At 36.1% G+C, this 15,390-nt stretch overlaps 1 protein-coding gene across 3 annotated transcripts in view; it reads left to right on the forward strand.

Moving 5' to 3' along the window:
• The first annotated feature begins 2,457 nt into the window (after positions 1-2,457).
• The window catches only part of phf14 (PHD finger protein 14), a 94,164-nt gene continuing 81,231 nt past the window's right edge, over positions 2,458-15,390 (forward strand). For all 3 annotated transcript variants that reach the window (XR_008648159.2, XM_055219605.2, XM_055219606.2), the window contains exons 1-4: positions 2,458-2,594; positions 3,467-3,577; positions 4,751-5,424; positions 6,196-6,337. Coding sequence is in view for 2 of the 3 variants with exons in the window: in XM_055219605.2 (XP_055075580.2) it covers position 2,594; positions 3,467-3,577; positions 4,751-5,424; positions 6,196-6,337 (928 nt within the window). In the remaining variant the exon portion in view is untranslated. The remainder of the gene's footprint in view (positions 2,595-3,466; positions 3,578-4,750; positions 5,425-6,195; positions 6,338-15,390) is intronic.

Below are 15,390 nucleotides of genomic sequence, written 5' to 3' on the forward strand. Positions count from 1 at the left end.
ATTTTAAAAACAATTAAAATGTATTACATTTATTTCTAATAAATTGAACGAAACAGATAAGCACTGGACTTTTGTTTAAAGCTGCAAGCATGAACATATTTCAGTCATAGATAGAGAGGAGTTGCTTAATGGTATAGGGACTAACTGTAAAAAACATGAACAGCTAGTGTGCATTGAAGAATCTTAGGGAGTTGTAAGTAATGACAGTAAGAAGAAAACAAAGCAATAATCAAATCAAACATATGCTTACGCTTCCATATGTCTCACAAGCTTTGCCTCTGGATAAAATCTACAGTATCAGTCAGAGCTAGGGGAGACAGAAAGATTCTTTAGTTAAAAAAGTATCTATTTAATAAAATAAAAACCAGTATTGTAAACACATGGCTTACAGAGATCAACTGGTAGAGCATTGCAACACCAAGGTCACAAGTTTAGTGTCTGCAGAATAAAACAATGTCATGTAAAAGTAAATACAAGCACTTGCAATAAAGTGAAAAAAAAACACATTTTACTTTTTTAGTGAATACAGAATGAAACATTTGAATGGCAAACAGTTTTCTTGTGGAAGTAGTCTAAAATTAAATTATAAACCAAAAATCACATACGAACAGGCATCAAAGAAACTTATATCTACAAAATGTAAACCCTAACATGACTGTGAAATAAAGTATGTGACAGTAGAGGTTCTTATTAAGAGAGTGTATTACAGTAATAGGCCTACTAAGAAAAACTGTGCTTTAAAGGGGACATTTCACAAGATTTTTTAAATATGTAAAATAAATCTTTGGTGTCCCCAGAGTACGTATGTGAAGTTCTGGCTCCAAATACCATATAGATAATTTATTATAGCATGTTAAAATTGGCACTATGTAGATGTAAGCAAAAAAATTGCTGTTTTTGAGTGTGTCCTTTAAAATGCAAATGAGCTGATGAAATGCAAACTTGTGCTGTCAATTATTTTTTCCTCTCTCTCTTTCTTTCTCTCACCCCCCCCCCCTCTCTCTCTCTCGGCAGTGCTGTGGTTGAATAGTGCAGATTAAGGGGCGGTATTTTCCCCCTCTGACATCACAAGGGAGCCGAATTTTAATGACCTATTTTTTTACATGCTTACAGAGAATGCTACCAAAACTAAGTTACTGGGTTGATCTTTTTCACATTTTCTAGGTTGATAGATGCTGGGGACACAAATATAGCATTAAAATATGGAAAAGTCAGATTTTCATGAAATATCCCCTTTAATTTAATATTTTTGTAATATAGAAATGCTTCTTTATATATTCTGTTAATTTTTTTTAAGTTAGATCCTTAGTGTGTAACGTTATTGTAAGGGACTAATAAAGTTTTTAGACTACAGTGCTTTATGTTAATCAATTAATCCAGAAATTACTCTCCAAAAGCAGTTGCATGCAAAGCATGCTGGGAAATTATTTTTCCCGAACCCAAACTCAAACTAATTGTGTTAACGCAATTAAAAAGAAATCAATAAATTATAGTACATATTCATTTTGTGTTAGACTAATTAAATATATACACTTATTGCTCTTAATGAGGTATTTTAAATGTATTGAAAACAATTTTAATATGTCATTTCTAAGAAGGGCTTGAATAATTTTTTTGAGTGTATTTGGTAACACTTTACGATAAGGTTCATTGGTTAACATTAATTAACTACATTAATTAACATGAACTAATACACATATACAGCATTTATTAATCTTGGTTAATGTTAATTTCAACAATTACTAATACTTTATTAAAATCTTGTTAACATTAGTTAACTCAATAACACGAACAAACAATTAAAAGCTTTATTTCTATTAAGTAACATTAACAAAGATTAATAAATACTGTAACAAATGTATTGCTCATGGTTTATTCATGTTAGTTAATACATTAACTAATGTTAACAAATGAACCTTATTGGAAAGTGTTATTTTCTGTATTTACTTTAAGCACAACAAATTTACATCGATAGATTTTAAACTTAACCAAAAGCATCACAAGATTCATATTGTATGTCTCATTTACCAAGCTTTTATCATAATTAAAAAAAAGGTTATGTAAACTTCACACCATTACATTTTCGTATCACGGCAGTCCAAAACATGGGCTGTTTCTCAATTCCAAGAACGCAAAGAACGGACTTGCGTCCTCGTGGAGATCGGTCTTGCCAGGCGACCTTGGAAGAACGAACTCAGAAGTTTTGCCGCAATGACTTCTGGGGCGTAAAGCGATTTCAGCAAGTCTGCACTCGATGCATCCTCGATATCAAGAACACATCCGGATATTTTCGCGCGTCCTCTGTCCTTGCGTTCTTGAGAATTGGAATGAACTTCGACCGTTAATGATGACGTAGAGCGAGGACACGAGGACGCAAGATCGCTGAAGAACGCATATTGAGAAACAGCCACAAACTGTGAGCTGTGACTGACTGCTCAAAGTGATGCAGGGGTTGCTATGGTTTCCGTGCGGCGAACGTCAGCAAAATGTGTTTACGTAATACGCAATAGCGATGACGTAATACGCAGAACATGAACTGAGGAGGCGTTCGTTGTACCTTTGTCCAAGCTATCCACACGCAAAAATCCCATAAAGTGAGTAACTCTTATCGTTATATAATACATATTGACAAAGAAATAAAATAGCACAACTGATTTATCTTTAGAATTGAAAGCCCGTTGTGTAAAATGGCATCTTAAACAGGATAAGATAGCAAAATGCTAATGCTGCTTTAGCTTGCTGGCTAACTGATGTGGTGTTGTTCTGTCCATCCTTCAGCTCCACAAGAATATGATATAACAAAATATCATTTGCGTTATACATTATCCACGTTATATCCGAATTAATCTCACCACGTTTCTTCTTTCATAAACTAGCTTCTTTAGCCAGCTATAAATACAGGGGTTTTATTTAAATGTATTCAGGTGCATAAATAAACAGCGTTTTGTTCATCATAAGCATTTGCAGTATTTTGAGGAGCTGAGTTGTGTGTGTAATCTGAACTGATATATAACGCATGCTTAGTACTAAAGTCTGTGCTGTCTAGGATGACAGCTCACCAAATCTTAAAACAAAGCCACAGCCTGGCTTCAATTACAAAACATTCAATTTATTTCTAATAATCCCTTTGCACTTGTAAATCTATGTGTATTTAAAAGCAATCTACATCGATTGCAAAATAATAAATGGATAATAATGTGCATTCGTGCTTTGCAATTTTCTCTGTCTATTTTACATTTATGCATTTGGCAGACGTTTTGATCCAAAGCGACTTTCAGTGCATTACAAGGTATACATTATATTATTTATAAGTGTTCCCTAAAATTGAACACACAACCTTTTGTGCTGCTTATGCAATGATTTACTATTGAGCTACATGAACATTTTAATGGCATGCTGTCTAATCTGGTTGCTGCTTTTCATGTTTGGATTGGATAACAAAATTATTTATCAACTTTGTCTCCAGTGGATCGTGGGTCGAAACGGCGACAAGTGAAGCCTTTGGCTGCCTCTTTGCTGGATGCTCTGGATTATGATAGTTCAGACGACAGTGATTTTGAAGTAGGGGATGCATCAGGTAATCTTTTTAATTTATCTCATAATAACTTTATCTTATATAGATTATCAAATAGATCTAAGTTCTTAGTGTACTCAAATTGATATATGATGCCTTGCATGATGGATCTGTTATAACATGGACAAAAAGTAAAAAAAAAATGAAAGTGGACATTTCACAAGACTTTTTAAAGATGTAAAATAAATCTTTGGTGTCTCCAGAGTAAGTATGTGACGTTCTAGCTCAAAATAGCATATAGATAATTTATTATAACATGTTAAAATTGCCACTTTGTAGGTGTGAGCAAAAATGTGCTGTTTGGGTGTATCCTTTTAAATGCAAATGAGCTGATCTCTGCACTAAATTACAGTGTTGTGGTTGGAAAGTGCAGATTAAGCGGTGGTATTATCCCCTTCTGACATCACAAGGGGAGACAGAATAGAATAGGTTGATAGAAGCACTTGGGACCCAATTATAGCACTTAAACATGGAAAAAGTTAGATTTTCATGAAATGTCCTTTTTAAAATATAAAAACATAACTGATTTATACTGTTCAAATTTTCATTAAAGAGGGTTGTTTTAGACCTGTTCCCTGCTTGTGTTTTCTCACCTATCTTGGAAGCAGCTGCTGAGGTAGAGATGAGACTTTCATCACTATTCGTGTCACCGTTGCCCGGCTTGATAAGACCTCATGCAACGTGTTGCTGACACTAGAGTCACATAGGCAATGTTTTTATATCACCTGACAGGCTGGAGGTTAACCCAAAGCTATCCCATCAAGCCTCTGTCAACAAAAGTGCAGAAATGTTTGCCACCTGATAATGAAATACTAACACTTTGACGCCTTTGGGTCTTAAAGTTGTTTTGTATGTTGAACTTTCTGATCTGAACCTTAATGCACAATGTGACATTATTCAGATATTGAATTTAATAAATCATTGCCACAGGTTGTATTACAGTTGCACAAAGGTTTACAAAGGTAATCATAACCAATTTGTGTATGTGTAAGGAAAAAAAAAATATTTTGTCTTGGACTTTAGAACTTAACCAAAAATAACCATTCATTTTTTTTTTCACATATTTTGCATCATATCAAATGTTTTATATTTTACACAATACAAGCGAAAAACATGTAAAAAGGACCCTTTATGCTGGAAATTTGTTTCTCTTATCTCACATTTGTTTGCGATTAGGTTCAGATGGCACTGGGAATGGAAGTGACGAAGAGGGTTCAAAGGAGAGCGCTGCGGGCTCTGAGAGCGACTCAGATGCCATCGGCTCAGCTAATGAGGAGGGCATAGATGAAGATGAGGCCAAAGATTTGGCCGAAGACACCGAAGAGGAGGAGAAACCCAAAGAAAAATCTTTCTCAGAGGAGACCAGCAGCAAAGAAGCAGTAGGAACCTCTAAGAATCGCAAGAAAGGAGAAAAAGCCTCCGACACGGAACCAAACGGGAGTGGTACTGCAGAAGAAGGCCTGACGGAGCCTAAAAAATGGAACCTACGGCGGAACCGACCCATGCTTGACTTCACCACGATGGAGCATCTGAACGTAATGGACGATTATGACAGCGAGGATGACAATGACTGGAGGCCTACTGCAGGAAAAAAGAAAGGCAAGACATCTGGCAAGGAGAAAGGAGGAAGTGAGGCTGAGGAGGGTGGGGGTAGCAATGAAGAGGACAACGAGGATGATGATGACGATGATGATGACGACGACGATGACGATGATCAAAATGAGACCAGTAGCAGTGATAGTGAACAGGAAGGGAAGAAGCCAAAGAGGAAAGCAGGCAAGAACACAGGTGTGTTCGATGAAGAGGAGACCAATGACAGTCACAGCACATCTCATGGGAAGGGCAACGAAGTAAGATCTCCTCTGATACTGTATCACAAACATCTCTTATTAAGCTGGCCTGCAAAAGTTAATTGCTTTATCTTCTTGTGTATTATTTAATTATATCAGGTCATTACAAAAACAAAGTCATTTGACTTTATAAGACTTTTCTTAACTAGAGAAACTTGAACGCCACTAAGAGCTGAGATAACCTCCCTGTAGCAAACAAGGTTAACAGCACAGTGGTAATTGTAAAGGATGGTGAATTTTTTTTTTATCATTCAGGTATTATAAATATAGCAACTAGGGATGCACAGATACAAAATCACTTATATTTCACTTATATTTATTTCTAATTCTTACGTTGTGAAAACTGCAATTCTGTTTTCATTGTTACCCAGTTCAAAATAATCACATAGTATGAGCTTTGATATGGTTTTCTGCCCCTTGCCAGGATATAATCTGCCCTGATCATCGTCTGTTTTATTGCAATCACAATTCTCATATGTATTATATTGTGCACATACTGTATAAATACAGTGCATTATCAGGCAGAAAAGTCATTGGCTTACACACCATCAGATTGCTTATACAAAAGACAATTGGTTTATCTGAGAAATTCAGTTTGTGGGATTGGCTAATCTTCTAATCTGATAGATGGAATTAAAGCTGGAGCTCTTTTGTGGAGACTTTTGTCATGAACTGAAACCTAGTTTGCTTTTTAGTAGAAGACACTAGTTTGAGATCAGCAAAAAACCTTCAAATAGAGTTTGGTTGCTAAGTTATTCCCTGCTTCCTCAGGACTTTTTGCTGGAGCGGCCCCAGACATGGAGCTCCCAGAGGATGGAGCATATCCTTATCTGCTGCGTGTGTCTTGGAGACAACAGCGAGGATGCGGATGAGATCATCCAGTGTGACAACTGTGGCGTGACCGTGCATGAAGGTAAAATCCCAAACTCGATCGCCAGCCACCCAGGACTCGGCTCAAATATTGACCTCAAATGTTTGTACAAAAATTTTAGAACGCATTTTAATATAAATTTAGTTGCTCCGATCCTAGCACAAGGCCATCATAAAATTTCACAAAACGTCTCTCTATCACTTTGCACCTTTGACAGATTAAGCGGGTATTTCCTTTGAGATTAGAGTAAAAGCTCAGACAATATTTCCATTCTTCCCGAGTTTGTTTTAAAATGTCACTCGATGCCTGTTCTTACACAGGATTGTGTTGTCAAGACAGAGTGAGAAGAATAGATACTGAAAGGAGAGTGATCTTCATCATCCCACATTATTAGCTCTTTGCGACTGCGACTCGTTGGAAACAAAAATCAATTACTTTTTAAACCGTCTCTTAGCGGCGGGCGTCTCATTCAGACAGGCCCGCTTAACGGCAGCCAAGCAGGCTGGATCGATGTGTCACCACTAATTTTCAATTACTTACTGATTTCTTTCTTTAATTATTTATTTACCGCTTGTTTTTGTGCTGATGTTCAGCTGATTTGCAGAAGCCTCACAGGTACTTCTGTGCGTACAAACGAGAACTCTTCTTTTTTGCATCAGAGGTTATTTATTTACTTTTGTGTATAATAGGGCTGGACGATACGTTTTTAAATATATTATAAATATTTTTTAATCGTCTTGCTAGCATTCAATGTTTGTGAATATATCACATTGGTTAAAAGTTTCAGCCAAATGCATAAATGTCAATGTGACACTCTGAATAACATCATACATAAGCAGCATTAGCAACAGATAGTAAAACTTATTTTCATTTAGTTTAATGTGGTGTTTTGTAATAGCAGAAGCTAGTTGGGGCTTTAAATCAGGACGCTGCTTCGTGGCTATAAGGATTAAAAAAACACTGCTGTGCCCTTGAGCAGGGCAAATGACACTGGTTTTCTCGAGGGGATTGTTCCTGTAATAAGAGCAAGTCACTTTGGATAAAAGTGTCTGCTAAATGACTATTTAGTTACCTGCTTGCTCAACAGATTTTATCAGTTAATTTCATCAAGTTAATTACATCTTCACAGTACATGCCTTTACGTCCCTTCATCGCAGCGCACAACAGTGACTGTTGGTTAAAAGGGGGCAAACTAAGAATATATGCATTAAGCGCACTATACTGTAGCATACATTAAGTATTAATATGTACTGCAGTCTTCAGCAGATGTTGCACACACTAGCTGATCTGATAACAAAATTCAAAGCTTGATACATCTCACAAAAGATCTTTAACCAGTGCAACAGATTTTAAATGGTTGAATTTTGCAAAGAAAAAATCTCCAGGTGATGCTTCACATGAATATTTGGAGATTTGACAATTGATCAGGCTACTTTTGTGATTAACTTAAACTGCATTTTATGAATGCACAATATTAAAATAATATTTTTTATGTTTCTCAAGACAAATATTGATGATTATATGAGAATAAACGTTATTTCTTGTTACCAATTTAAAAAGCAGAGCAGGAAGAGATGGATAAACATTTCTTTCCATTACATACACATCTTTAAGGCCTGAAGCCTTTTGTCATTGGTGATTTCTAAATCTAATCATCTGCATTCCCAAACTGAGAGTGTTAGTTTGAGTCTGAGATTAAAGATAGGCAATTAATTTATTTTGAACCTTGCCATCTTGGATAGACCCATACAACAGCCGTGACTGATCCAGCTCATGGAGCGCTGCCTACTCTTTCTCTTCTAGTTCCAGCTCACAAAAACAAGCTGGTCCATCACAGCACCACTTAATCAAAGCACAACGGTGATACACCCAAGAGTTCATTAACATACCAAAAGCCACGTTGCATTGTTTATTCTCACGCTTTTTGATTCATACAGATTCTTGCTTTCTTCTGTGGGGGTCAACTAAAAACAATGATCTAAAGAGGTAGTCAAAATGTAGTATTAAGACAGCATTGCTTTAGGAGCTCCTTGAAGGCTTTTCCTCTTTTTCAAGCGTTCCTGCTTTGAATAGGTGCAGAAGGAAATATGCCACATTAGTGATACGGTATTTTATAGATTTTGCTGTTGCTAAGCTCATCAACCATACATAGATCTTAGAACCAGTTGGTCCATGTTAGTAGACCTCAGACACCTCCAGCGTAGACATACTCAGGGCATTTTTTTCTTATGTTGAGTAGACAGGGTTTTGTGGGGAGCAAAGTTAAATCGACTAATACAATACAGACAGGGCATGTCCTAGTCCCAGACTAAAATGCCAGTTTGAGCTGCCTGAATTTAAAAACATCTTGCACTGACATATCGTAACATATATCAATGCCATTGTTTTGTCCCAAAATGCACATCAGTAATTTTGTAAGGTATATTTGTAAAAACTACTTAAATGTCTAATATATTAATTAATCAAAACCTTTTCCGGTAAACTAACCCTAAGGGGTGGTTTCCCGGACAGGGATTAGACTAGTCCTAGACTTAACCACGTTAAAGAGCTCTCCAAACTGAAAACAACTTGCACTGACATATCTTAAAATACAACAGTGCACTTTGTTTTACCTCAAAATGCACACAGGTAATGTTTTTAGTAAGGCATGTTTGTTAAAACTAGTTATATTTCCTAATTAAACTAAGGCCTAGTCCTGGATTAAGCTAATCCTGGTCCGGGAAACCGCCCCTAAAAGTTATAAATTGACTAATTCCTCTGTTTTGTTTTTGATGGTGCTGCAATTTTATTTAGCTGTTTTGCAGTATTTTAGCAGTGGTTTTTAACAAATGCCAAATGTAAAATGCACAGTTGTGATTTCTTTATTTTCAAATACCCTTAACAAATCTTTTCAAAGTTAAGAAATATATCATTCAAGCTACATTAAATACAGGATAACCATGCTTAAGTTGACCACAATTCATTTATAAACCACAATTGAATGACTTGTTTATAATTTATGCCTAATGGTTGGCTTATGCTGATTTTAAATACATTTTCCGTAGGGCTGTTACGATTAATCGTGCAAATGAGCGTTTTCTCAATGAATGAATTTAAATGAATTACGATGAAATCCCGGCACATTCGAACGCCAGGGGACGCTCTCATGCAAAAACTCCCTTTGTGCCACAGAAGTAGTATCATTACAAACACTATTCCAGGAAATGTCTACAGGAATATTTATATCGCTGTTCTTCAAATTATTTCAGGTATTTTCATGATAATAAGGAATATTTTGAATGATTTTGTTTAACGAGTGTTGCTTTTTTAAATGCACGTTATAAACGACTCCGACTCATAATGATTTTAGATTGATAAGGACAAATGCCGTAGTACACGCACAAGCTGTGCATGAAACAAAGAATCGCAGCCTTGCGATTCAGAATCGATTTCAGACAGGCATTTTTAATGGGAAATGCGATTTAATCGTTACATCCCTAATTTTCTGTGTTTTCCACTGGACTTATGTGGCGCTGATGATGTCACACACTACTTAGCATATGTGTGACGTCATCACTTCGTGTTGGCGTTTGTTCTACTTTGTAAATCTTTTTTTCTATTCTCTGACCTGACTGTCACATTACATTGTATTTTAGCACAACTGAATGCTATTTTTACATATTATCTGTTATGTTATGTTATGCTATGTAAAGTAAAGTAAAGTAAAAATGTAAATGGTAATCATGAAAAATCTGTTTGTGGCGGCAAGTCTTCATTCTGTGGCGGGCCGCCACAATTAAATCAGTGTATGGGAAACTTTTGGGTTGGTGGCCAATGTAAAATCTGAAACTAAAGAACCAATGGTTTACACTTATTAATTCAATTGGGTAACAAATTGAATCACAAGAGTGTAAATTGAACTAAAATCCCAATTAAAACATTTTTCTATTGGAAACATCAGATTTGTGAAAGCCAGAGCATTGTCCAAGGACTAAGACAGCTGTTTCAAAGCAAATTTTTTGACCTAGACAAGTCGCATGCCACCTGCTAGTCCCAGCTGTTTCATGGTACCGCTTGTCCCAGTGGGAGTAAGCTTGATTGGTCCAAAAGGTGGGCTGGCCCTCACTGCCGACTGTCACAAACACTCACTAGAAATTGGTGTGCTAGTTTGAAAAGGTGACCTTTAGACAAATTTCTGTTGTCCGCTTATCACAAAGGCAATAATAAGGCCTATGATGACCTGGTAGTCTGCTTTCCTTGAGCTATGATTCATTGTTTCTTTAGCTATTTTAGGTCAGACTGCGAAGTTTTAAAGCTTTAAAAGCATTGAAAAAAGTGGTTTCTGCAGGTTACTTTAGTTAAAAGTGGGATGTCACGATTCAAGCTGTGGCCATAGAAACAAGGGATTTAGATTTTAATCTTGCTATTTACAGAGAAAAAGTTCAAGTGGCAATTTTGCTTAACATTGCAATATTTGGATAACGCCACTATATGCAGCAAGATGTGAAAATGTTCTTGGGAGTGAGCCAGAAACAATGGAATGATAAAGTAATGGAGCAAAGGGGCCACGAGAGCAGTACTGGAGATAAAAGACAAGCTGTCATCCTTAGATGCACACAAGTGTCTCACAGCTTGACTCTAAAGCTCGGCAGTCTGCGGAGGCTTTGACCTCGCATATGGCCTCGCTCGAACTCTAAAGGGAAAGACTCTATCAGAGACGAGTGCAGAAGAACGTCTAAAACACATTTTCTATCTGGGTTCAAACTCTCTCGCACACACTTTACTTTTTGGTTCTCGCACACTCAATTTGCATGTTCCTCATTATCCAAGATTAACCAAGAAGTGTTAAAATAAACACGACCAATATACTTGATTTGGTCCGGAAAGCTATTCATACTAATTATGAATCCTTTTGTCTCCCGCCGACGTGTTTGTTGTTTTTATGTGTTTTAGTAGTTCATTAAAACAAAAAGAGGAATTTTACTGGCTGTGTTGTAATGGTCGCCGCTGTCATCCAATGAAGTGAGTTTATTAAAACCCTACCCCAATAAAAGGCATCACATCGTTCAGTAATGGCTTTGCACTCATTGGAACACCAATTACCATGCTGCTGGTATTGATTTCAGTAAGACCCTAATGAGTTCTGGACCGTAAAGTTAATTATTTCCCCAAACATGTGCAATTCATTTAAGTTGGTTACTTGCTTAAATAGCTTTTTTGTAAAATTTGGTCCATAGAGAATTTTTTTATGTTGTCTTCTGCTTTGTCTCAGTTAGTTGTCTTGAGTAACTTTTTAGTGTCTCACAACTTTTAAAATTCACGTTTTGGCTTGGTTATTAAAATTAGCTTATTAGAGGTTTAAAAGTGCTATTTAAAATGTAAATTGCAATTCGTCGTCAATGTTAAATTTAGATTTTGGGCAAATTTCACTTTTTTATGCTTCACATTACTTAGTGAAGAATTGTCACTGTAATTATCTTTAAAGCGTAACTAAACCCCTGGTCAGAGCCTGACTCCACCCACTGGCAATATTTGAAAAATGCAAGAAAAGTGGGCAGATCCCAACGGAGATAGGGGACGAACTTAAGTGTGTAGTGAGATCGTAACAAGGGCGTGGTGAGCTTGAATCTGCTCACGTCACGAGTTACTTTTTGGACCCAACATCCAATAGGAAAATTCAACTGCAGTGGCCACCGTTCAACCTGAAGAGGGCAGCACTCAGACGTTTTTACACCATATATTGTAGTATTGAAACACTTTATATACAAATGTCAAAAAACTTACTAAAATGAATGAACAGCGCTAATAAAGCATCATTCTTACAGATCTTTAACTAAAAAAAGTTGGTTTAGGGTTTAGTTACTCTTTAAAGGGCACCTATTTCATTGCTAAAACCAACATTATTTTGTGTATTTGGTATAATATAATGTGTTCGTGTGGTTTATGGTAAAAAAAAGAAACACATTATTTTACACATACCGTACATTTTTGTAGCTCCAGATTTCCCTGTCTTTCTAAAACACACTGATTTTCTATAAAACTCATTGATGTGAAAAGCACTGTGTCCCTGATTGGCCAGATAATCTGTACGTTGTGATTGGCCTGAATACCATTTACAAAGCAGGAGGAATTATGATAATGTCGGTCTTGTCTACATCACCAATCCCAGGAAGTAAACTGTTGCCTACAATCCGTGTGTTTGTTGTAGTCCAAGAAAATAGATTTACATTGGAGACAATAACTTGCGTCATCATTTACTATGGGATTTGTTCCTTTTACAAATACACATGTACACACCAAAGGAAATGTAAAAACGTGTATTGGACCATAGGTGCTCTTTAAATGAGTGTAAGAAAACTTTAACCCAAAATATACCAAATATGAATAGCTCAAGGTTAAAAACTTATTTTATGTTGGTCTATCTGATCTTCTAACTTTTAACCTACAAGCACTGCTTTCTTGCTTTTTTGCTAAGTTTGTTTTTGCCTTTAAGGAAGATTGAACCCAATCAAAATGAAGCATGATGCATTTAACTGGGTATATAGTGGGCAAGCCTCAGATGTATCAAGCTGCTAAAATGATCACTTTTAGTACTTGAAAAGATAACACCCTCTGTAGAAGTACATGGCTGTTGGTCAAAATAAGGCACGGTGTGAACCTATTTGTGCAATTTTAGTCATGGCATAATGTAGAGGGATGTGTGTATCTAATGTAAAAGTTGCTGATTTGATGATAGGTAAGGCTGCTATAGGAACACAGTGGCCACTGTGCTTTGGACAAGGCTTGTATACCATTGTTGCTCCATGGGGGTTACTCTTTATTTTAATCAGTTCTGATGTGAAAACAGATTGTTGGTCTATGCTAAGTAAAATAAACTGCCTTGTGATGTGATGTTCATAGAAGTTATTTGCATTAGATGTATGCCTAATAGGACCAGTGAGACTATGGGTGGTGCTAGCCAGCACAATGCCACCTATGTTAGATAGTTGGTGTAGTTATAAATGAAACAATTGAACAAAAATGGCCACAATTATATTGTTTTCTTACAGAAGAAATTGAATAATGTATAAGCACAAAGGACGCATGTAATGTGTTTGATAGCTCCGTGCCAGGGGAGTGAAAACACTTTTGACCTTTTTGCAACAATACAATTAAAACACTCTTGAATTAAAATAATTTATTAGGCAAATTGGAGCCTTCGTTCTTAAAAAAGGTACCATGCTGAAAATACAACAGTTACTGAATCACCCTTATTTCCTGCCCAAACAAAACCAACTTCACAGTATTACACGGGTATAAAATTAAAATGTTATCAAGCTCGTTCTTTTTTTGTTTCATTGTATTTCTTTTCACTCGCCCTTTTATTGAGGAAATGATTTATTCCATGCATTGCTGGTATGAAAATTATTATTATTATTATTATTTATTTTTTTTAAAGAGAGAGTGCTGGTTTTCAAAAGCTTTTTTCATTTCGCTGCAAATCAGTTCTGCTACTTTACATCAATGCAGTTGTCATCCATAGCTCTTACTTAATTTTTTTTCTACTTTCTTTCTTTCTCATTTAATTAACCTTGCTGTGGTCTTCTTGCTGACATTTTTTTGCTATTGAATAAATCTTATTTGTTTTGGGTTATAAATATTACGAATGGAATACGTTTGAATGAACCACATGTATACACGTTGACTAATAGTTTGATCATCATCAAATATTAATAATCATTAATCATCAAGGTAAATTAACAGTATGTAGGATTGTGGTTAAAACTGGTACTGCAATCACACAACTGGTGGAATACACAAAATGGCAACGTAAACATCAGTTGAGGGCTGGAACTTCACTTTTTAAATGACAATATCCTGGCCAGACCACTGTTGTGAATGATATAAGTATTTGAAATGAAAATGATTTCTTAATGTCTAGTGAAATATCAGGGCCATTTTATGATTAATTGATATACATTTTTACATACTGTTCCTTTAAATAATTTAATTTTTGTTAATATAGTTGTTTGTTTTTTTCATCAGATGTCTGCTATGCCTGACATGCATTACTAATAGCCATTGCTGATTTAATATTAAAAAACGGTCTTCGTTTTGTCGTGTGCCTGAAAATAAATTATTAAGTCGGCTTTAGTCAAAACTTTTTAAGATTAATAGTAAACACAGGACAATTAGTTTGTTGGAGAGGACAGTCAATACATACAGTCTACCTTGTCATTTGTTCATTGCATATCCGATTACATATGCACACCTACTTCGTATGTCAACTCCATCAATCTATTCTAAATCTTCCCCCATTAAAACCCATTAAAAATAGTTTCCTCTTGATTTTGTCAACAACCTTTCCCAGGTTGCTGTTTAACTGCCGAGTCTGTCAAGAATAATCTTGCCCTCTGGGATTATAAAGCTTTCCTAGTCATCACTTTTTTCCAGCTTAACTCATATTACCCAGCACCCCGTGGCTTAGCAGGTCCAGTTTGTATCTAAGTTCAAAAGCAACATCTGAGATTTGCTTGACGCTTCAGCGCTAAGTCTGTTAAACCATCAGATTGATCGTTGGGAGTCCTGAACCATTGGTTGAAAATTCAGCTAGTATTGCCGTAATATGTTTAACAGTCAGATTGGGCCATGTAGTGGCACTAAAGTTATAGTTAGAGTCTTGGAACCAGTGTTTTCTCTCCAATTAAGTTACAGAGTTAACCCATGATAATGTATCACTTTATTTAACAGTGTTTTTACTACTTTTATGATTGGGATACAGAGAAACTTTACACAGGGTAACATCTGCTTATGCAGCCATTACAAAAGCATTTCATATCTGCACACAATTTTACTGTTTTTCATATAACAACCTTTAATGTTTTCTTCCTCATAAGAATTTGAACAATCTACAATAGCACACCATGTTTTTCACAATGAATTGAGATGTTTGGTTGTGCTCTGAAGTGATGCTTAAGCATTCTCTGCACACTTCACTGTTTGGATCTTTTGTAGTATGCAAAGGACCTGAACTTGTTTTTGCTCTTCTCGCTCTCTCTCTCTTGCTCTCAATTGCCCGGAGGCTGGTTTGTTGTATGAGGAACAGGAAAGTTATCTCAGTGGTGAGAAGAAAGTGA

This window comes from Misgurnus anguillicaudatus, chromosome 20 (assembly GCF_027580225.2).
Source record: "Misgurnus anguillicaudatus chromosome 20, ASM2758022v2, whole genome shotgun sequence".
NCBI classification, from domain to species: Eukaryota; Metazoa; Chordata; class Actinopteri; order Cypriniformes; family Cobitidae; genus Misgurnus; species Misgurnus anguillicaudatus.